Below are 21758 nucleotides of genomic sequence, written 5' to 3'. Positions count from 1 at the left end.
TTAATTCTAGGACTTTTCCATGCTCCTCTATTATTTCTTCAACAGCCTTTCATTTTTTTCGGGGATTATTTGGTTTCTGTCTTGTTTATATAATTATTTTGTTTCTTCTCTTGATTTGTAGTTTTTTTTTTCCATTATGACCTGATAAGATGCAGAAATTACTTCAATTTTGTGTGTTTCTTTAAAAAAAAGATTAAATTAAATTTACTTATTTTATTTGTATGAGTGTTTTGGTCACATTTATGCTTATGCACCACATGAGTGCCTGATGCCTGTGGGGGTCAGAAAAGGACATTTGGTGACCTAGAATTTGAGTTACATATGGTTGTTAGCCAACATGTAGATGCTGAGAACAGAACCTGGATCCTCTGCAAAAGCAGCAAGTACATTTAACCATGGATCCATCTCTCCAGTCCCTTTGTATGTTTCTTAAAACTTGCTTTGTGTCCTAAATATGACATATTTTGAGGAAAGTTCCATGTGTTGATGGAAAAATGCATAGTCTTCAGCTATTGAAAGTAAGCTCCATTGATGTTTACTGAGTTCATTTGATTTTTGTAAATATTTTGTTTTGATGCTCTCCATACTGGTGAGAGTGGGATGTTGAAGTCACCCATTATTGCTGTGTTGGACCAATTGTTCCCTTTATATTCCATAGTGTTTGTTTCATAAAAGTGTTCTCTCCAATATTCAGATCGCATATGTTTATGATTGTTATATTTTCGTGAGAAACTGTTCCCTTCAGCAATATATAAAATCTTATTTGTCTCATCTGACTAATTTTGACTTTTAAAGTCTGCTTTGTTGGATGTGAATATAGCTACTCCTGCTTGTTTTCAGAATTGCTGAAATAGCATTTCAAGACCTTTTTTGATCAGTGGGTACAGGTTTTGCTAGTGAGATTAATTCCTTGCAAGCAGGAATTGTTGGATACTGATTTAATCCAGTTGGCCTGAATTGTTACTTGAAAAACTGAGGCCATTTACACTCAGAGTTGTTATTGTAAGTTATGTACAAATGCCTATTATTTTGTCGTGTTTTCTCTCCCCCTCCCTGGGTACTTTGTATGATCTATGTTCATTGCTTCCTCCTTTATCTAACATAGAGACTTGATGGTTTTCTGAATTAATGGTTTGATTCCTTCCTATTTCTCCTCTGCTATCTATACTTTAGTGAGATTTGCTCATTTTTCCTCCTTGCCACACTAGAGGTTGACCCCAGGTCCTCCTGCATGTTTGATGAGTACTCTACACTGAGCAGACCTTCTGGTGAGATTTCATCATACCCCTACCCCCACGCTCTAAGGACTGTTTTTTTCTTGCTTCCTCTTCTAGGTGCACAGTCCCTTTGGGTATTGTCCAGTATTCTATCAGTCTGTGCTTATCTTGGCATGTCTTTGTTACTCCATTGGTTGTGGAGGATAATTTTGCTGACACTGATATAATCTGTGATCTAGATTGGCACTGTTTTTTCCCAGTGTTTGAAATATGTCATCCCAGTCACTAAAGCCTTTAGTGTTTCTGCTGTGAAATCTTGCGTTATCCTGATGGGTTTGACTTCATAGGTGAATGGGTGCTTCTCTTTTGCAACTTTTTGTGTTCTTTCATTGTTTGGTACTTTTGGCACTTGCAATATATCATGGGGAGGTTCTTTTCTGAGCATCTATTTGGGGCTCTAAATAGCCTCCTATACCAGATCACCATGTCTTCCCTAGGATCTAAAAAAAATTCTGCTTTTTTATTGAATAGGTTTTTTATGCCTATAACCTACACTTGGGTTCCTCATTTATTACTATTTTTATAGATTTGATCTTTAGTACTGCCCCAGAGATCTTGTCTATTTTGTTCATTTATTATTTTTTCTCATTTTTGTCCTCAAGTGATAAGTCATCAACCTTGTCTTCAAGTTCTAATATTATTCTGTGTTTTCTAGTCTACTGGTGAGGCTTTCGACTGAGTTTTGACTCACTTAACTTCAAGAACTGGAGTTCAGTTCCTTTTCTGTCTTAATTGCTTATACTCACCTGTGCGTTTGGACATTCCCTGAGTGCCCACTAACTCACGTGTGCATATGCTCCTATTACATCTTCATGGCTTTGGGGAGACACAAATTGAATGCAAGTACTTAATTTCCCATCTCTAGCTAGAAGCCTCAGCAGCAGATTTTTAATCCATATTTAACTCTTAGTAAAGATGCTATCATGAAGCACAATTAGAAGTAACTATTTGAATTTTTTAAAGCCCTACTATTCCGGTAGCTTATCACATTAATCCTTAGAGGAGTCTTGGAAATCTTTACCTGTCTGAACTTTGACTATTATATATTTGATATGATAATCCCCCCATTCTTTTTCTCTTAACAAGCACACTTAAGATAAAAAAAATTAAGCTTTTGCACTCTGGTTGCCTAAAGCCCAGAAAACTCTCAAAATAGGCCTTGTCACATAAAAAAATTAATTGGTTGCTTTGTTCTTACTTAGCTTTTCATTAATTTGAGGACATAATTTAAGTGACAGTTAACTATATCACCTTTGCCTCTCTCTGTTAAAATAGAAATCTCTATTTAAAAGTCTAATTAAGAAAGTTTTCTGAAATATTTATTTTTAAGAGATTAACCTTTACTTTTTTGTATTATGAAGTAATGTAACTTCAGTCACCAGGAAAGGCCCATTGTTTAGCTTTGCTCCCAAACAAGCTACTATAAAACTCACTGGGTTTAAACAACAGCCATATTTGCAATTATGCTGGACTCAGCTGGGAGAGTCATCTGCTGGGTTCATGTGGAATCAACACATGGCTGTAACTCTTCATTTGCTGCCCTGGTATTTGGGGCCACCTCTTTGTGTTGTCTCAGTTTGAGAGAGGCTAGTTCAGGCTTCTTCACCTTGTCAGATGGGGCAGCAACCCAAGCTGCTAAGAGTGTAAATGAAGAGCCATGTCTGAGATCACTTCTCTCACAAGTCACAAGTCCTGTTCCCGTTCATGAACTGAAGGGATAGACATCACCTATTGGTGTGAAGAGCAAGAAATTCACATCCCAAAGTAGTAAGGAGGAATTAAGATAAGGATGAATTTTGGTCATTTTTTTTTATTATCCACCATAGTGTTCTCTAGCTATAACTTATTCACATTTTCCACACGTGGATGGTACACTGGTGAGCTGGGAATATAGTTCACTGGAAGAGTATTGTCTGCTACAGACATAGGAGAGGACCGGGTGGCCAAACCAGGGCCATAACAGGCTCGCTCCCCTGGCAGCTCTGACATGGACCGGGCCTTAATTTCAGTTCACTAGAAAAGACTGGAGCTGAGCAAGCAATTCCTAGGAAAACCATAACTTAGGGGCAACCAATCAACAGGTGCCCCCCAGCCTCATGCCGGCTCAGCAGGTGCCCCACACTTCTGCTAGCTAAAGATAGCTTTTTCTACCCTCTCGTCAATAAGCCCCTAGACACTAGACCCCACCACCACCAATGGACCCCTAACCACTATAGCCTCCCACCAATCAGCCCCCAGACTAATCTTTCCTCTACCAATCAGCACCAGATTAATCCCTTCTCCCTTGAATTCTCCTAACTCTGTTTAAAAGGAACTTGTGACCTTCTTTGGGGGTCACTATTTGCCACCCCAAAAAGCTGGAAATAAACACTCTTGCTAAATTGCATACGTGACTATTGATCTTTCTAGGGAGCTTCTCTCGTATGCTAACAATATAGATAATGAGTTTGAAAGATAGATGATAGATAGATAGATGGATAGATGGATAGATGATGGATAGATGGATAGATATAGAGATAAGGTAGGCAGGTAGGTAGGCAGGCAGGCAGACAGACAGACAGATAGGAGAATCCATTCACATCCCAACTCTCATCCCAATGCTACATGAAGCTCAAAGCATAGGATATGCTATTCTGTCTTAGGTTAGATACAGATGAAAATCCTTGGCTCCAGCTTTGCTGTGGCCAGAAACCTGTGAATGAGAAAGATAATCCTATATGTCCAATATGTAGTGACAAGACAAGGTCAGAATAACTATAATAGACACTGTTTTCAGCATGGGAGCCAAAAACCAAGGCACCCAGAGCTGTCACCTAGATTCATCCTGAGATCCAGTTGGCACAGGGTCCAGGCTACTTCATTTCGGAAACAAGAAGCTTGCCCCGATATGTCATCTGGCTCTTTTTCCTACTTTGACACATGTCTTAGGCTTTTAAATATGTAAAGGTCAATTAGATAGCTACAATTATCAAATAATTACAGAACACCACTTCCAGATTCTTAAATACTTCCTGACAAAGTTGCTCCTTGAAATTTTAAATCATGGAGATTTTCACACTGTTGAGAGCACTTATTCTAATGATCTCAAAAACATTCAGGGTAGTAGTTGAAGAGGAATCCGAAGAGCTGGATGGACTGGATGTTGGACACGAGAGGAAAGAGAGTGAGGGATACATTCAAGTTTGTGATGTGTAAAATTGAGTATATGGCAGTCTCTTTCTCTTTTAAAAGGAAGTAGAGGAAGAAACAAGTTTTCTTTTATAAAGCTAGAGATCAAAAGTTTTGTTTTGGATGATATTTAACCCTGTCCTTGAGCAATAAGGCATTATAACCCTCTTTTTCCCAACAAGTAACTGTGTTCCTGAAAGACTCAGAGACTTATTGAAGACACAGCTTTCATGAGACCATAAAACTGGAACCCAAGTCTTATGGCTGTCTACAAATGGCCCTATAGGGCAATCCTCACTCCTCAGCATTCCTGTGCTTCATCTGTTTCCAAAAGCAAACATCAGGTTGATATCCCATCGGTGAGATAGAACTGGGTGCTGCATGGTACCCAAAGGATCAACTATGACGTAGGTAACTGTTGCCTGCACTGTCAATTTGGAGTCTACTAGCCACAACTAAAATTAATTAAATTAAAATTAACCCTCTTAGGTGCACTATCCATAGATCAAATTCTCAGTAGATACATAAAGTGGGTGGGAACCATATTGGATAGCAAAGATAGAGAACACATTTGTTATGGCTGAGATTTCTGTTCTGAAGTGTTGAACTCTAGCTATTCAGACTAGAGTAATCTAGAACGTGATGAAAATGTACTCTCATCCTGATGAGCATGGTCTACGAAGATATTTAGGGAAAAAATGATTGTTTTCTGCTTTGAAGTTGACACATTTCATACGCTGACTCTCACTTAAGCATTAAGGAGCACTTTCCCCAACTCACACCCTGGAATGTTTGCCTCCTTTTTTTATCCAGTAAGTTTAGAATCATGGCTGAGGGCAGGAGCTGGGTTAGTTTCACCTTTGCGTTTCCTGCACTAAAAATATATGGTTACATAATACCTGAGTTTACCCATGTTCTACACACTCCCGTGTATTACACACATGCCCAGTGTACAGTGCTCTGCAAAGAAAAAGCATACTCTTTATTGTGAAACAACTCAGCATATCTCATTGTACCTCCATGAATTGTTGCCCGTTGGAAGAACTAATCAGTAAACAGCAAACATAACCCTGAGATGTTTGTAGCTAAAACTAGCTCCACAGTGCAGTCCTTTCTCGTCCCTCCTCTCCTGGCAAAAAGGACATTGAGACTCTAATATTAAAACTAAGGCTGTTGACCACCATAAGAAGCAGGAGTTGAGACCCTAGCAGGGAGTTAGTTGGATCAGGCTCACCTGTCCATCATTTAGCAAGTCCCACCCCCCAAGGAAGACAGTGACATCTGGAAAGGCTGCTTTCACACACACAAGCACATGGGCAAACTGTGTTCCTAAAAGCTCCTTTTACAAAAAAAATAACAAGACATAAAACAAGCAGGTGTTCCTTAAATTTTATTTTTATTCTTTTATGTGTGTGTGTACATGTCTGCCACATGTGTGTGAGTGCCTGTAGAGACCAGCAAAGGGTGGAGCTGGAGGTACAGACAGTTCTAAATGGCCTGACATGGGTGCTGGATTTGAACTTGGGTCTTCTGAAAGAAAAGCAAACCTTCTTAACTGTTGTGCGCCACCTCAGCAGACGGTTTTCCAATTCCTTCTTGTCATTTTCTGTGTGTATTGGGATGTTACATAACCCTGTAAAGAGGTAGAATAAGGAGAGGAATATATCAAGCTATGACCCCAGAGTTTCTCCTCTACCAATCTACCACTTATTCTTCTTGTCTTTCATGGTAAAGCTAGGAAAAGACTCGGAACAAAATTCATTTCACCTTGATTTTCTTTTCAGCTTTTAGTCCAGGCAATTTTCAGTACAAATGATAATTTCCCTAAGCGTGCACTCAGGCTTTCCATCCTATCTCCCCAGATATCCTATTCTCCATTTGAGACAACTAGTGTGCCAGGACATTATACACAGACATGCATACACACATAAACATGCATCTTATACATCCTCCCACAGTCATTCTGCACATGGATCACCAAATGTGTGTGTTAATACAACTGTGCACATGTCCTCCTCTGACACAATCAGCCTTTTACCTGTCTGAACCTTGTTTTCCTCGCATACAGTGCTGGTGCCATGTCTGACTCAGTTTGGACATTTGTACGACTTACTGTGAGCACATTGGCCTCCTCCCAGCTACAGAGTCTCCTCTGGGGAGGAGTATCACAGCTTGTTCATCTTATCCCCTACTTGAAGAATTAGATAGGCTATTTCTGGCTTTTACTATTATAATTCATGCCTTAATGAGCATTCCTGTACATCTGGGCATGTGATATAATTGCCCAATTCCACGTGGGCAATTATATCGGTGGAATGCATTTCCAAAAGAGAAGTTCAGATTAGAAGATATAGGAAGATATGTGCATGATATTGACAAACATGGCCAAATGGCCCCCAAAGACTCTTCACTCCTTTACCATCCTCCCAGCAGATTGTAACATCAGAGGCAAGTGTCTAAGCTTGTGGATCCTTTCTCAGAGACTTGTGGCTTTAAGACATGTATTTGCCAGAATTGATCAGGCCAGTGTCTGTGAACATGTCCATGTGTGTGTGTCAGTGTCTATGTCCATGCATGTGTGTGTGTGTGTGTGTGTGTGTGTGATTTTTTTGTAGCAAAAAAAAAAATGAGAACTATAGTATAGTGAACTATCACTGTCCCTTCTCCAATTCCTCCTATTTAAGAGAGAGAGTCCACCACCTGCAAGATGTCCTTACACATGTGGTGTTGAAAGAATGACTCAGTTGATCCCTGGACGAAATGGGATGGGTAGAAAGAGCTCCAAGAACGGGATAAGAGGCCAAGGCATAAGGAGATAAGATAGCTAGTGTTCCCCAGAAGGTCAGCCCCTTTAGAGGTCAGCATGTGCTTTAGAGATTTGCCCTGTGCTAGTATGAGGAATGTAGAATGCTCGTTCTGTATTCCTGCCCCCAAGAGGCTCCCATGGAGAAGCCAGGGATGCAAGTGAAGTCCTGCTCCAGGGTAGTAGAGCCAATAGTTGTGAAGACCACTAACTCTGAGACCTTCCCAAATATTAATGTTTATCATCTTACCCAATTCTTATTTTAAAAAAAAACAAAAACAAAAAACAAAAAACCTCTGAGAGTAACATGAGCTAACCTCAACTCCCTATGACCCAATACCACATAGTACATGGCAAAGGTTGGGAATAGACTGGGGTCTGTTTGACTTCAGAGTCTCAGAGGTGAATCGGAGATGCTGAGCATGCCCAAGGCTCAGCTCCTGTATCCCTCCTCATCCCGTTAATGGTTTTTTTGCTCCTTTCTCTTCATAACGCCATGCTACAGTTTATGGTAATGATGGAGATCAACTAAGAGTATTCAAGGGAGATGTTGCCTGAGCTGAAATACAAAGTGAGTAGGAACAGGAACATTCCAGATAGAGTAGCTGGCCTGACCTCAGGAAGTGCCAACCTTCAGGAGGTAGGAAGTATCCAAAGTAGAGAGAAAAGCAGATGGGTGGGGGTTAGTCAGGAGGTTAGCCTCTGCAGCCAGGAATACCCAAGTTCTAATCCTAACTCTGCATCTTATTAGCTAAATGATTTGGGGTACATGGCTTATGCCTCTGATCCTTTGACTGTAAGATTGAGCAAGTAAGTTCTTTCCCTCACGGGTTATTGAACAGATTGAATGAGTTTGTGTATTTGGGATGCTTAGAATGGTGTCTGGCTCATGCCCACTATGTCCGCTCACACTAGAGACTGTCCTGATTCTAGGACAACCTAGATATAAAGAAGAGGGAAACCAAATTTGTAACTTATCTGTAGGATTTATTATAGAGAACTATTGCATGTGCTCAGAGATGTAAATGGTGTCATAAAAAGGGAAGGAAGCAGAAAACCGTTTAATGGGGGAGACATGGGCCTTTGGCTCTGATTGTCCCATCAAATGTGATGGAGCTCGTGGGCTTTCTGATGTAAGTCCAAATGGGTTTTTTAATGGCTGTCTATTTGTTTATGACATCTTTATTTGACATTAAAATGTAATGACCTACCTCAAATAAGGTGAAAAAGCAGAGAAGGACAAGTTTAAAAAGAAAGGCATTTAGGTGTAACTCTTGAATTTCCCCTTTTACTCTTTGATACCATAAAATATCTCAAGAAAGCCCAAGTGGGAATCAGAGAAGGGCTGCAGCTGCTCCATCTGCTCCGTCTTCTCTTCTGTTCCTGTCAAATCGCCTGTAGAGCCACATCTGGGAGGGACCGCAAAGGAAGCAAAATGGGGGGGGGGTGGATATTTCTCCAAGGAGTCAGCTGATGCAGCTTTCATGACTCCACATTCTCTGGTTTTCTTCTCCTTACATGTCATCCCACTTCCCAATCTAAAATGAAGCTCAAGTAGGGCATCCTTCCTCTGGGCCAGTTTTTGTCTCTTCCTCTCCCCTGGTCAACTCCCAAGAACCCATCTTCTGTAAGAAAAACACGTGGTGGTCATTTCCCCGATGTAAACCTTCCACGCTCTCCCATACCTGCATTCTAATGACTTGTGAGATACTAGAGCCACGGAATTAGGTCTTAGCCACTTCTCCTAAGTCAGCTCACGTTCTTAAGTGGGAGGACGTTGATGCAAAAGAAGGAGGAGTGTGCCCTTCCCTGACATAGGAGCAGGTTCCTTTCGTCCATGACCTGCCTTCCTCACCAGACTTAATCTCAGAGACAAAGATCTGATTGGTTTTCCTTATCAGTGCCTTATAGATTATCCTCTGTAAACATCTGTTGAAAAAGTGTAAACGGACGGTAGTACATAACGGTCAATGGTTGTAAGAGAAACAGTTTAGAGGCAGGAGGATTGCTCTTTGAAGGAGTAGGGGTATAATTAGGAACCATGGAAGCTTAAGGGAACAATGATCTCCATGCTTGGTTTGGAGGAGATAGCTACCAACACTTACATGCCTTCACATGGCATTCCACTTCTAGGAGGAACCAACTGTAAGTTTCCTGGGTTGATAAACCTTATATTTGGGGAAGTAACTCCATATATAATATTAATGCTAGTCTGTAACTCATCACGTTTTGGGAGAAGGGAAGCATGACTTCATGGTGAATTGTATGGTCTTAGACACTCTGTCTGTTACCCAAGAAACCTGTCCTTAGAGTGGCATGGCTACTAGAAAAGAAAGGCCAACACTGTTGTTGGGGGGAGAAGGAGAGAGAAAAAGGATCCAGAGGCTAGCTCTCCACAAACACTGGAACTGGCCAGACGACTAAGTGAGAGAAAAAATCTTAAGTGCCTGCTCTAGAAAGTCCTCACCAGGAAAGGATATGGCAAGGGAGGCCAGGCTCAGAGCTGAGCCCCAGACATTGAGTTCTCACCTTAGTCCGCCCCAAACTGGATCTTATTACCTAACTTCCGTCTACATTGCTCAAGCCCTTAAACTCCTGGAAGTAGTACATGATCACAGCGTGGGAGAGGGGAGGGCCAAACACATGAGAAGATAAAAACAGAATTAACCTTATTGAGAAAAAACAAGATACAAGACCTAAACTTGCTGTTAACCTGTTTTAAGGTTTCTTAATTTTATGAAGCCCTGACTCCTTTTCCACTGTTATGATATCAATGCCCAAGATCCCAAGAACCAAAACTGTTCAGAGTTGTGAGCTGCCCTGATGTGATCTCTGGGCTCTTTCATGCTGTCCCAGATATACCCTCTAGGACTGAGTTGAAGATACCCCAGCTCAGCAGCACAAATTAGAACAGGCAAATTCTCTTAACTCCCACTAATCTTCAATTTGTGTTTTCAATGTGTATGTACAGCTTCATCATACACAACAAAGATACTTTCTTCAACAATGCCACAAGAAGCAGAATCGTGCATCATATTTTACAGAGAATAAAGTATGAAGAGGGAAAAAACAAAATCGGTGAGTATATTGTTAGTGTTACAAACACTTGATGTTTGGGGATTCTCTAGACCTTCTCCTTGGGCCTCCTTACGCCCTCTAACTACCCGCTTGATGGAGAATTCACAAGCGCACTTAGCATCCTTAATTACCTTCTTTGAACAGCATTTTATATCTCATTTATCTATGATCACTGACACAGTCTCTCAATCCGGCAGATGTTTACAGAGCGTCCATGAGCAAGGAACTAAGGGGATAAATGTAGTTCTTTTGTAAAGCTTGTATATTAAAAGCTAAAAGAACAGATAAATATAATAATTAACATGAAGAAATGATAAAAGGTGACACTTGGAAGGTACACTGCAGAACTAACTGAGGGGTAGGAGAAATCTTCACCAAGACTCTGAAAACTGAACTGAGCTGAGAGTAGCAGAGACCGTGTGGAATGATGGAAAGGTGGGGTGTCACCTGAAGGGGAGCCACAAGTGCAAGATGGAGTTGTTCAAAAAAATCTCTCCCTCCCATTAAACAGCCTTCAAACATTATATTTTAGGCATTTTATGAGAATAATTCCATGTGATATGATCATGCCTTGTTAAATAGGCTATTATATATCAGGAAGGCTTGGGTGGCTTTGTCCATATCTCTGTCCCAGCAAAAAAATGTTGCTTGAATAATGATCTATATCAGTCAAGGTACAATGAGAAGACAAAAGCATCCATCGTTGGAACAAGGAGATCTTAATATAAATAACTATGGCAGGAGTTGAAGCTGTGGAGGTCTGGCTGGCCGAGGATAGGGACACAGGAGTAGAGAGGATAACAGCAGGTCCTCCGTGATTCCAGTCTGTAGCACGAATCTTAACAGGTCTTATTAATAAAAACAAACTCAGAGCCAGGTATTGGGGTGAATGCTGAAAGATCAGAGAAACAGAACCAGCCACAGCTACCTCACCTTGCCAATTCCTCAGCTGATCCTGTTTCCTCAGACTGGAAGCCTCTGAGTCCTCATCCAGAATGGATCTCAGCTGAACTGCTGCTAAAAGTCTAAAAGCTTAACCAGCCTAGTTCCTGGTTTTCATGCCTTATATACCTTTCTGCTTCCTGCCATCACTTCCTGAGATTAAAGGCTGTGAGTCACCATGCCTGGCTGTTTCCAGTGTGGCTTTGAACTCATAGAGATCCGGATGGATTTCTGACTCCAGAATGCTAGGATTAAAGGTGTGTGTGCCACCATTTTCTGGCCTCTGTGTCTATCTAGCAGCTGTTCTGTTCTCTGACCCCAGATAAGTTTATTAAGGTGCACAATATATTGGGAAATACAATATCACCACACCAGTCCTCCATGGATTCCAGTCTTCTGTGATTTCAGCCTTCCATGATTCCAGTCCTCCATCTGAGGACTAGACCTGGTATAAGAGCTACCGTGGAAGCAAAGCTATTTGCTGGAGACTTGCAGAAGACCTGCTTTTTTGGAACACTCGGGACAATTGTCTAGAAGTTCCAGGGAAGCATTATCCCATGGAGCCATGTGTAAAGATACCAGGAAACATGCCCTCAGTCACCACACACTGCAGGTGCTGCTGGTACTACAGAGGCAGATGCTGAAGAAATTTGGTGAAGGGAGCACTGGATCTAGGAAGCAAAGTCGCTTCCTCCATCCGCGTCCACCACAGTACTTTCAACCAGCACTGTGTCATCCAACATCCAGAAATACCTTTAAGGTCCACTTCTACTGCTAAGAAGCAGAGTGAAGATACCTTGGGAGCTAAGGGGCAATACATCCACTGCTGACTTATAGCGAAAATGACCTGCTCATCACTCTTCCTGTATGTAAGACTGGACAGCCGTGTAAATCGTTTTAACCACTGGATCCACAACCTCAGACATCTCGGCTGCTCTGCCAAATCCAGAGAGGCAACATTTAACAGTTTGTAAATGTAATGGCCTACACGCAGATTCAGCAAAACAGCTACCCTGTGGGGTGTGGGAGAAGTGTTGTCCAACAACACCGTGAGAGGAACAGATTTGAGTTTCGTGGGCTCCGGCTCAGTATGAGTCACTAGCATAATGAAACTGTGAAGAAGGGGGATGGGGGGATTATCTTAATGCTGAACTGCACAAAGTAAAATGTAATGAAGAGAAGTGATGCTCCACATCTGAATACATGTGGCATGGAATATCCAGAGAGCATCAGTGACAGCTGGATCTGAGGAGACTGAAGTTCATGTATGTCATTCTTTACATGGGTGACATTATAACTGAACATAGCCCATAGTCTCTACGGGAGTCATCCTCCCTTAAGACATGTCTTTTCTATGTCTTTGGTGACATTCTGGCTGGAAACAATTCCTCCTTCTTCTCAGTTCCTGTGACTTTTTTTTTTGCTGGGGGTGGAGGACATTGAGACAGGGTTTCACTGTGTAGTCCTGGCTCCCCTGGAATTTGCTCTGTAGATCAGGCTGGCCTCAAACTCATAGAGATTTTCTTACCTCTGCCTCCCAAGTCTGGGATTAAAGGGTTGAGCCACCACTGCCCAGCTATTTTTTTGTTAATATTTACTGTTTGTCACACACACCTCATTTTATTGTCTTGAGATACTTTCAATCACATTATGCAAATCTGCCACCTAAAGGGAACTGCCGTTGACACGATCTCCTAAATAATTTAAATAGTACCTAAATTACTTTCTTTGTGTTGATTCCTCTAAAGTGATTTATTAAGACAAAGTTCAGTTGTGCTATGCACAGCTTTCTATCATATTTTTTCAGTTCACGTGGTTTTATTAAACATGCTAAATAGCAAGTGAGTCAATGTGAAATTGTGAAAAGAGCTATTAAGGACTACTTCCAAAGCTAAAAATAACTCGAAAGTAATGCCTTTAGTAACATTTATATTATCATTATTGGCATATCTCACAACTCATAACACACTAGTAGGTTGACCATCTACTACTGAAGAGTGCTAGTTAAGATAGCATGTTCTTAACTCATAAGGAGTGATCTTACGCATCTTTGTACCATTGGTGTCTACTGTCTAGAAGGATAAATCAGTAAATGTTTGTCTCCTTTTCACCATCCTTACATAATCAAAAAACCTTTACAGCAGCACCATGGGGCAATTATGATGTCAATTTGTTTTCATCTCAAATTTTGAGCTGTTCTCACAAACTAACCCAGAGGAAATACAAAGAAGAGAGGGTCTGGCTTTCAGTATTCCCAAGGAGCACTGAATGCCACAATGTTGCTTGTCGGGAAGAGTCTTGGGAGAAAACTTCTCAGTTCATGAAGAAGAAGGGTTCTAATCAAGGACTGCATCCTTAAAAGCTGGGAAGGAGCCAAAGATGATACTCAGTGGTAGAGCACAGCCCTGAGGTTTAATTCCCAGCACCACAAAGAACGAACGATTAAACAACAAACGTTCGGAAAACTGGTAAAGAAGAAATGGCAGCATGTTGAATGAGAAAATCAATCAAAGAATAAATTGTCAACCAGCAAATTGTGAGCCTGAGTAATTGGCTCGAAAATATAAAGTAAAACTACAAATGACTTGTTTATCTAATATTTCATTGTCATCTCTGGTTTCATAAATGGAAGAAAACACGTTGGAAGAAAACTGAACTTAGTGTTCAGCCTGTGTTGTTTTCTGCTGAAAACCTTTCTCAAAATGTCACCTTGCATGAGACAGCATTGATCAGAAGCAACACAAGAATATTGATTTCTAGACATGATTCATAACGGTATTTTAGTGGAGTGTAAACTGTCACCGTGTAAGGTTTTCAACCTCACTCTGAATGTATTCCAACTGTGAAAATCAAATCTAGTAAACCCCACTTTCAAAACAGGACAATTAATAACTCAACAAAGATCTATTTATGTACATGTACATATACAATTACTCTTGAAATTGATTTTCATTCTCAAGTCTTGTGTTTAGAAGGAGAGTTAAGGAGATAGACTATAAATATTAGTGGAATTTAGACAAAGCCATCCTCAGCATCCAATAGGTTCCTGGGAGTCCTGCTTTTTTCTAATTCTCAACAGAGATTCCAGGAAACCCAAGCTTTCTATATAATCAATAATTTACTCATTCATTGCAAAGGTATCTGTTGAAGGACTTATGTGTGTTAGATAAAATGTAAGTGTCCCCTAATATTTGCACTTTAAGTGTGCTCCTTAGACTTACTTTAATGTCAGGCATCTTAAGCCATCGTGTGTTACTGTGATTATCGAATGACAGAGGTGAATCATGTCACATGCAATTTCCTGTTAGGCTAGGCCCCAGGATTTTGGTCAGAATCTGACACATTAAGAACATTCTTCAAAAAAGGAATAAAAGCTACTTGAGAGACATAAAACCTATTGATGCTTTTAGAGGTCATAAAAAACTATTTGGTTAACTTTGAGAATTTCATACATGGTATTTGGGACATATTCACTCCCAGCTCATCCCCTCAACTCCTCCCAGATCCATTCCTACCTCCCTAATGCCCCCTAATGTCATGTACTTTTTTGTAAAGTTTAATAATCCATTGACTACAATTTGTGCTACATTTATATTCATGGGTGTGGGGCTATTCACTGCAGTATGGCTGACTACCAGGAGCCACATTCTCAAAGACAACTGACTCTCCCTGCCCATGATGCCAGTGAGGGATACTCCTTGCCCACTACTCCTCAGTGAGGGATAGTTACTCAGGAACCTCTTCCACTTCATGCTGAACATTGACTGACTTGATCATGGGGGAGACCACAGCTGCACAGAAATCCACAATTGGTAAAAGAGCAGAGAATAAGTGACTGAGGTGTGCTCAGCCACAAATGAGACATCTATATCATACATCCTTCCCCAAGGCTCAGGGACCATCATGGAAGAGGAAATGGAAAGACTAGGGTTCATTTTAGGAAGCTGCATGAATCTTGATCTGAAAACACCTGAAGTAACACCGTTCAAAAGAATAAAACTTAAAATGCATGAAAAATTATTTTAAGATATTAAACACTGATAAAGTATTCAGAAGAGTCTCTCATGAGTAATGAGGAGTATTGGGGACTAAACAAACCTCACCTAACATATGTAAGAAGAAACACCCAAAAGAGCACATTCTCTATAAGAATATTTATGTAAATGGCCAGATTACTGTATATGAGAAATTTGGAGACTGAAGTATGATGCATTCAAGGCTAGCCTGGGCTGTGAAGCTAAGTTCTAGGCCAGTCTGAGCTATATAGCAAAATGCTCTTAAATACACATAAAAATATTTATAGAAATGGAAGAAAAATTCAGCAAGGAAATTGCGACTTTGAGAAAGAAGCAAAAAACAAGATGGAAATGAAAATCTAAGTAAATCAAACAAAAATCACACTGGAAAGCATCATCAAACTCAAAATAAAAAATACAAGGATGGAGGACCACATCTTGAAAATACCACATGAACAAGCATGACCACAATGTCCAAGAACTCTGTAATATGATCAAGATACCAACCAGAGAATCCACAGGACAGGTAAAAACTAAAGGTAAAAAGAATCTACTCACTGCCATCACAGCAGAAAATTCTCTAAATCTAGAGGAAAACATGGACACATAAAAATTAGTTAATGTATCAAATAGGCATAACCAGAGAAGATTGTTCACAATATAGCATAGAATGAACTCATAAGGCTATATAGCCTCCTGATCTTCCACACAAGCATCAAAAACATTGGGAAAAGATAGTTTTCTTGACTCGTGGTGCTGGAGAAATTGTATATTCACACTGAAAAAAAAATGGAACTAAATCTGTTTGTCTCACCCCAAACAAAACTCAAATTCTATATGGCTGAGTACCCTTAATGTAAAGGCTGAAACTTCTGGAGGAAAACAGGCAACGCGATTCAAGGTACAGACATAGGTAAGGACTGTATGGAAAAGACTCAAAGCACAGGCACAACCCAGAGGCTGAATACACAGGGTGGCAGGAAATCAGGAAGCTTGGTTATCAAGTGAAGAGAACAAAAACAGAGAACTATTCCTCTATGATTCCAACACTTACTACAGGCTTCCAGTCAGTATTAGTGTCGTAGTAGTTTAATTGTTGACAGGTAGGTCAGTGGAACATAGAGAATCCAGAAATGGAACCACACATATTTGAACAATTATTGTCAATGGCTCAAAAGCTAGTCAGTGGATAAAGGATTCCCTTTTCAATAGTGAGATTATAATAATTAGGATCTACTTCAAACAATCAGACTTGGACCCATATGCAAAAAGGACCTTAAGTGAACCGTACATCTAAATGTAAATGTAATACTGTAAAAAGTCTAGGCAATCAAGTGTATGTACCAGGATTTGCTGACTCTCCATTGGGAGACCTTATCCTTTTGAAGGAGGGGATGGGAGGGTTCAGGGGAGGAGGCTTGGGGGGAGTGGGAGGAGGGATGAGAGGGGTATCTGTGGTTGGTATGTAAAATGAATTAAACAATTTAAAGGAAAAAAGTCTAGGCAAAAATATTTGTAATATGGGTTAATTGAGGATATTTTTTAAGTATAACACTGGAAACAAAAGAAACAAAAACAGATAAGTTGAAGTCCATAAAAATTGAAATTTTACTCTTCAGATAAATATTGTCTTAGAACAAGAAGAGAATCCACACATTAAGAGAAAAAATTTAAAAGCATATATCTAATAACCTATATCTAGAACACATTACAGCACCCAAAACTGTATTATAAAACATGAATGGTTGTTAGATGTGGACAGACACTTCACGTGTGATATGCCAATGACCAGCAGCCTGTAAAAGCTTTTCATCAAGGAGTTACAGATTAAACAATGATGAGCTCTCACTGCGCACGTGTCAGATTGGCTGAAATTAAGACTGACTATACCAAGTATCATTGGGTATGGAGGAATCTGAAATTCAACATGCTGCTAGTGAATTGTGCATGACAAAACGAAAGTGCTCCAAAGGTAGATTCAAGAGGATTGCAAGTCTGAAATCATCATAAACTACCTAGCAAGTTCCAGGCCTCAGAGGGTACAGAGTGAGACCCTGTCTCAAAAACAGAAGAAATGAATGAGGGGAGGTCTGGAAAGGGGAGGAGAGGGCAGAAGAGGTGACAAAGAAAGTGGAAGTTAATAATAATTAGTAACTGTCAATCAGGAGATTGAAGACAGAAAAGTGCTGAGTTTGAGATCAGTCTGGGCTACACAGGGAGTTCCAGGCCAGCAAGAGCTAGCATGGGACCCTGATTCAATAAACAAAGTGAATAAAACAACAAAAATAAAGTAAAGCCATGTATATATGCAAGGATTTATATGTACATGCTAGTAGGACCTTTGTATGTAACAAAACTTAAGCTAGAAACAACCAAAATGTCCATCATCAGGAAACTGCATAATTTGTTGTACACCCATGTGATGGATTCAGTAATAAAGAAAATGAGTTACTGGGACTCATTGTCTATGAGCATATGCTGCTCTTACAGAGGACCAGTGTTCCTGTCCCAGCACCTTGTTTTGTTTTTGTTTTTTGTTTTGTTTAGTTTGGTTTTTTTTTTTTTTTGGCTTTTTTCAAGACAGGGGTTCTTTGTGTAGTTTTGGAACCTGTCCTAGAACTCACTTTGTAGACCAGGCTGGCCTTGAACTGACAGAGATCTGCCTGCCTCTGCCTCCCAAGTGCTGGGATTAAAGGTAGGTGCCACCATGACCTACTGGCAATCCCAGCACCTTGCTGGGCAGCTCACAACCATCTGTAATTCCAGCTCCAAGAGGTCTGATGCCCTCTTCTGGTCTACTTGGGCACCTGCACTCATGTGCACACCCACCACACACACACACACACACACACACACACACACACACACACACATACACACACACACACACACACACACACACACACACACACACACAAATAATGAGAAAAATCTTAAGAGAGGGAGAGGGAGGAGTTACTAATGCTTACCATATGGAAAAGTCTCATGCTGAATAAAAGAAGTCAGAAGAAAAGCAAATATTGGGTGACTACATTCATAGAAGACTCTAAAAAATAAATAGAAATTGAGAGTGACAGAAAACAGGTCAGTATTTATCTTGTTGACAGCACAGGAGGAGGCAGATTACAAAGTGGCATGAGAAAGCTTTTGAAGTGACAGATATGTTTACTGTCTTGGTCATGTTGGTGGTTTCCTGAGTGCACACGTATATCAGGACTTAATAACTGCATCTTAAATATGTGCTCCTTATTATATGTCAGCCAAACCTCGATTTCTTTATTCGCCTCAAACATTTTTTTACATCAGCTCACTCTTCCATTTTCAGAGTAGGTCTTTGAGGAAGAGGATTTGTCCCAAATCATGCCACTGGCCCAGTGCACAGGATGTTTGTTTCCCCGGGGAATCTTCCAGGAAAGTCAGGAGAGTGCCTGGCAGACAGTGATCTTTTAGCGTTACATTGGTCTGCTTCTCCCATGCATGCCCTACTGCTTCTCTGTACCAACACTGTACTGGGTACACGCCACCATCTTTCTTTTTGAAAACCCAATTCTCAAAAAGCCTCTACACAGCTATGGAAATAACTGACAAAATGAAAGGCAATTTAGTAAGTGGGAGAACATGAGACTGCAAACATGTTTGCAGAAACATCATGTTTCTGATGAGGGGTTGATAGCCAAAATATTTAAGAAATTTAATAGCAAAAAATAAGCACATAACTTGATTTAAAAATGGGCAAAGGACTTTAAGAGATACTTTTTACACAGAAAGCATACACCTGGAAAAACAGGTGTGTAAAAAGCTGCTCAACATCATCAACCTCAGAAAAATGCAAGTCAAAAGATGCAGCACTTCATACCTGTTAGAATAGCTGTTACCAAAAGGACAATAGGGCATGGGAGATGACTGCGGGTCGCAATGCCCTACACCAACCAGCCAACAATGCGGGTCATGGAACTCACCAAAGAAAACGTCAAGTTCATCATCGAAAACACGGACCTGGTGGTGGCCAATTCCATCCGGAGGGTCTCCATCGCCGAGGTGCCCATCATAGCCATTGACTGGGTTCAGATTGATGCCAACTCCTCAGTCCTTCATGATGGATTCATTGCTCACAGGCTTGGATAGACCCCCCTCACTGGGGATGGCATTGTGGACAAGCTGCTGAACTCCCGGGACTGCACATGGGAAGAGCTCTGCCCTGAGTCTTCTGTTGACATGAGGTGCAATGAAGACCAGACTCGCCATGTTACATCTTGGGATCTCATCTCCAACACCCCCCAGGTTATTCCGGTGACATCCCAGAACCTGGATAACAACCCCCAATGACTATGTGGAGCAGGATGATATCTTTATTGTCAAGATGAAGAATGGCCAAGAGCTAAGACTTCAAGCCTATGCCAACAAGGGCTTTGACAAGGAACATGCCAAGTGGAACTGCAGGGGTGGCTTTTGAATATGATCCAGAAAATGTCCTTAGGCACATGGTGTATCTCAAGCCTGAGGACTGGCCAAAGAGTGAGTACTCCGAGCTGAATGAGGATGAGTCACAGGCCCCCTATGACCCCAATGGCAAGCCAGAGAGGTTTTACTACAATGTGGAGTCCTGGGGCTCACTGCACCCTCAAACTATTGTCCTCTTAGACCTCTCTGAGTTAAAGAAGTTGAGTGATTTACAGACTCAGCTAAGCCATGAGATCCAGAGTGACGTGCTCACCCATATAAACTAGCCGCAGCTAGTCTGCTGCAGAAGACTCGGTTCAAGGTGACCACTGGGCTTCAGGTCTTGGGAGCCCTTCTGGTTTCGGGGCTCTAGACTACAGTTTGCTCAAGCTGCCTGGAAGGTCATCAGAGAGATTGCCAGGGCTTCCGCTGGTATTTGACAGGGCAGTATTTTACGAGGCGTTTAGCATCCCTGGCCCTACCTTATCAATCACTGTGGTATTCCTCACAACCCTAGGCATCCTTTCCATCCTGTTTCCTAGCTCACTAGTAGGGGTCTCCTATTGCTTCCTAGTTAAGAGCCACTGGCCTAGACATCTGGTCACTCCAGCTTTTTAAATCTCTACCCAAGGAAAGGAGTTTTCACAGCCCTATCTTAGACTTCTGGTGTTGAGACTGAGTATTAGGACCTTCACTGAAGCAGCCTGTGACCTTTCAGGTCCCCTTCCCAGGGTCAGGGCCAGCTTACTGGCACTTGAAGTTTCAGATGTCCCTAAGCTGAGATGTCACCCTTTGGGACTGGTATTAGACCCTGACTATCCTCTCTGTCCACATGTGAACTTGCTGCTTTATACTCTGGCCTGACTTTTTTTGGAGTTGGGAGGTACCTCAGACCCCATATTTCCTTTCTCTTTAGTAAAGTTCGGGCCCTGCCTTAGCATGTCTCCAGGTAGGCACAGACATGCCCATAGTAGTTTTCAGGCAGCCTAGGGAAAAGCACATACCAGCCCAGAAAGAAAGGGATATTTATTGATCACACAGTAATAGTCTTTTTACAAGGTTTTATTTTGGCAATAAAGAGCACAACATTAAAAAAAAAAGATGAGAATGGATGCCGGTGGGAGTGAGGAGAAAAGGGAAGCCCTGTGTACCGCCAGTGGGAAAGTAAATGGCGTCGTCATTATGGAAAACAACATAGAGGCTTCTCAAGGCATTGGAACTCAACTGCCACACACTCCAGCAATCCTACTTTGGGGTACATATCCAAATAAATCAGTATGTCGAGAAAAACTTTCAAAACTGAGCCGATATTTATTCGGCATATTTAGAACAGCCAAGGTATGGAAACAATCTTAAGTGTGAATGTGATACATGGATAGAATGGAAATGTATTCAGCCACTGAAAAGCCTTATGACATCCAATATGGATGGGCTTGGAGGGCTTAGCCAAACACAGAAAGACAAATACTCCATAATCTCACTTACATGTAGAATATAGAGTAATCAGGCTTTAGAGATCTGATGTACACCATGGTGGCGATGTATATATTAATAAATTTGACTATAGCAGTAATGACACAGTGTGCACTTTATATACCATAATATATCCAATCTTGAGAAATTTAATATTTTTAACTAATCAAACCCTGCTTTTCCCCCTCCCCCCCAGCACTTGATCCCAGTGCCCTGGTGTATAACAAAGGTTCCTTTCTAATCTGTTGGTATCTAAACTAGTTTTTACTCACTGTTGAAAACCTAGGCTGTGTTTTCCAGGAAGCGCCATTCTGCCTTCACTTAGTCTGATCCCTGAAGAGTCAAGTTTACTGAAATGGGCTTCCTTGTCGCTGCAGGTCTGAACCGCTTGCTTACCAATGGCTCCTATGAAGCTGCCTTTCCCCTGCATGAGGTATTGTGTTTCCTTTCCTTACCTCTCTTCAGTTTCTTGTTACTAAAATTGGCTTCTAGGAATAGCCTTTAATTTGTTGATAAGGCATACATTCAGAATTGATTTAACTTTTTTAGTAATTAGAGAGT

At 41.0% G+C, this 21758-nt stretch overlaps 1 protein-coding gene and 1 pseudogene across 7 annotated transcripts in view; both read left to right on the top strand.

Annotated features, from left to right (window-relative positions):
• Positions 1–21758, top strand: part of Ano4 (anoctamin 4) — a 397594-nt gene that overhangs the window by 309501 nt on the left and 66335 nt on the right. For all 7 annotated transcript variants that reach the window (XM_052753067.1, XM_052753065.1, XM_052753066.1 and 4 more), the window contains 2 exons: positions 10220–10326; positions 21575–21630. In XM_052753067.1, the coding sequence (XP_052609027.1) occupies positions 10220–10326; positions 21575–21630 (163 nt within the window). The remainder of the gene's footprint in view (positions 1–10219; positions 10327–21574; positions 21631–21758) is intronic.
• Positions 19005–20782, top strand: LOC128119659 (DNA-directed RNA polymerase II subunit RPB3-like; annotated as a pseudogene).

The sequence above is a fragment of the Peromyscus californicus genome, unplaced genomic scaffold, assembly GCF_007827085.1.
Source record: "Peromyscus californicus insignis strain IS unplaced genomic scaffold, ASM782708v3 Scaffold_24__1_contigs__length_46423439, whole genome shotgun sequence".
Classification (NCBI taxonomy): Eukaryota; Metazoa; Chordata; class Mammalia; order Rodentia; family Cricetidae; genus Peromyscus; species Peromyscus californicus.
The sequence above is the reverse complement of the archived record's forward strand: the minus strand, read 5'-3'. Positions and strand labels throughout refer to the sequence as shown.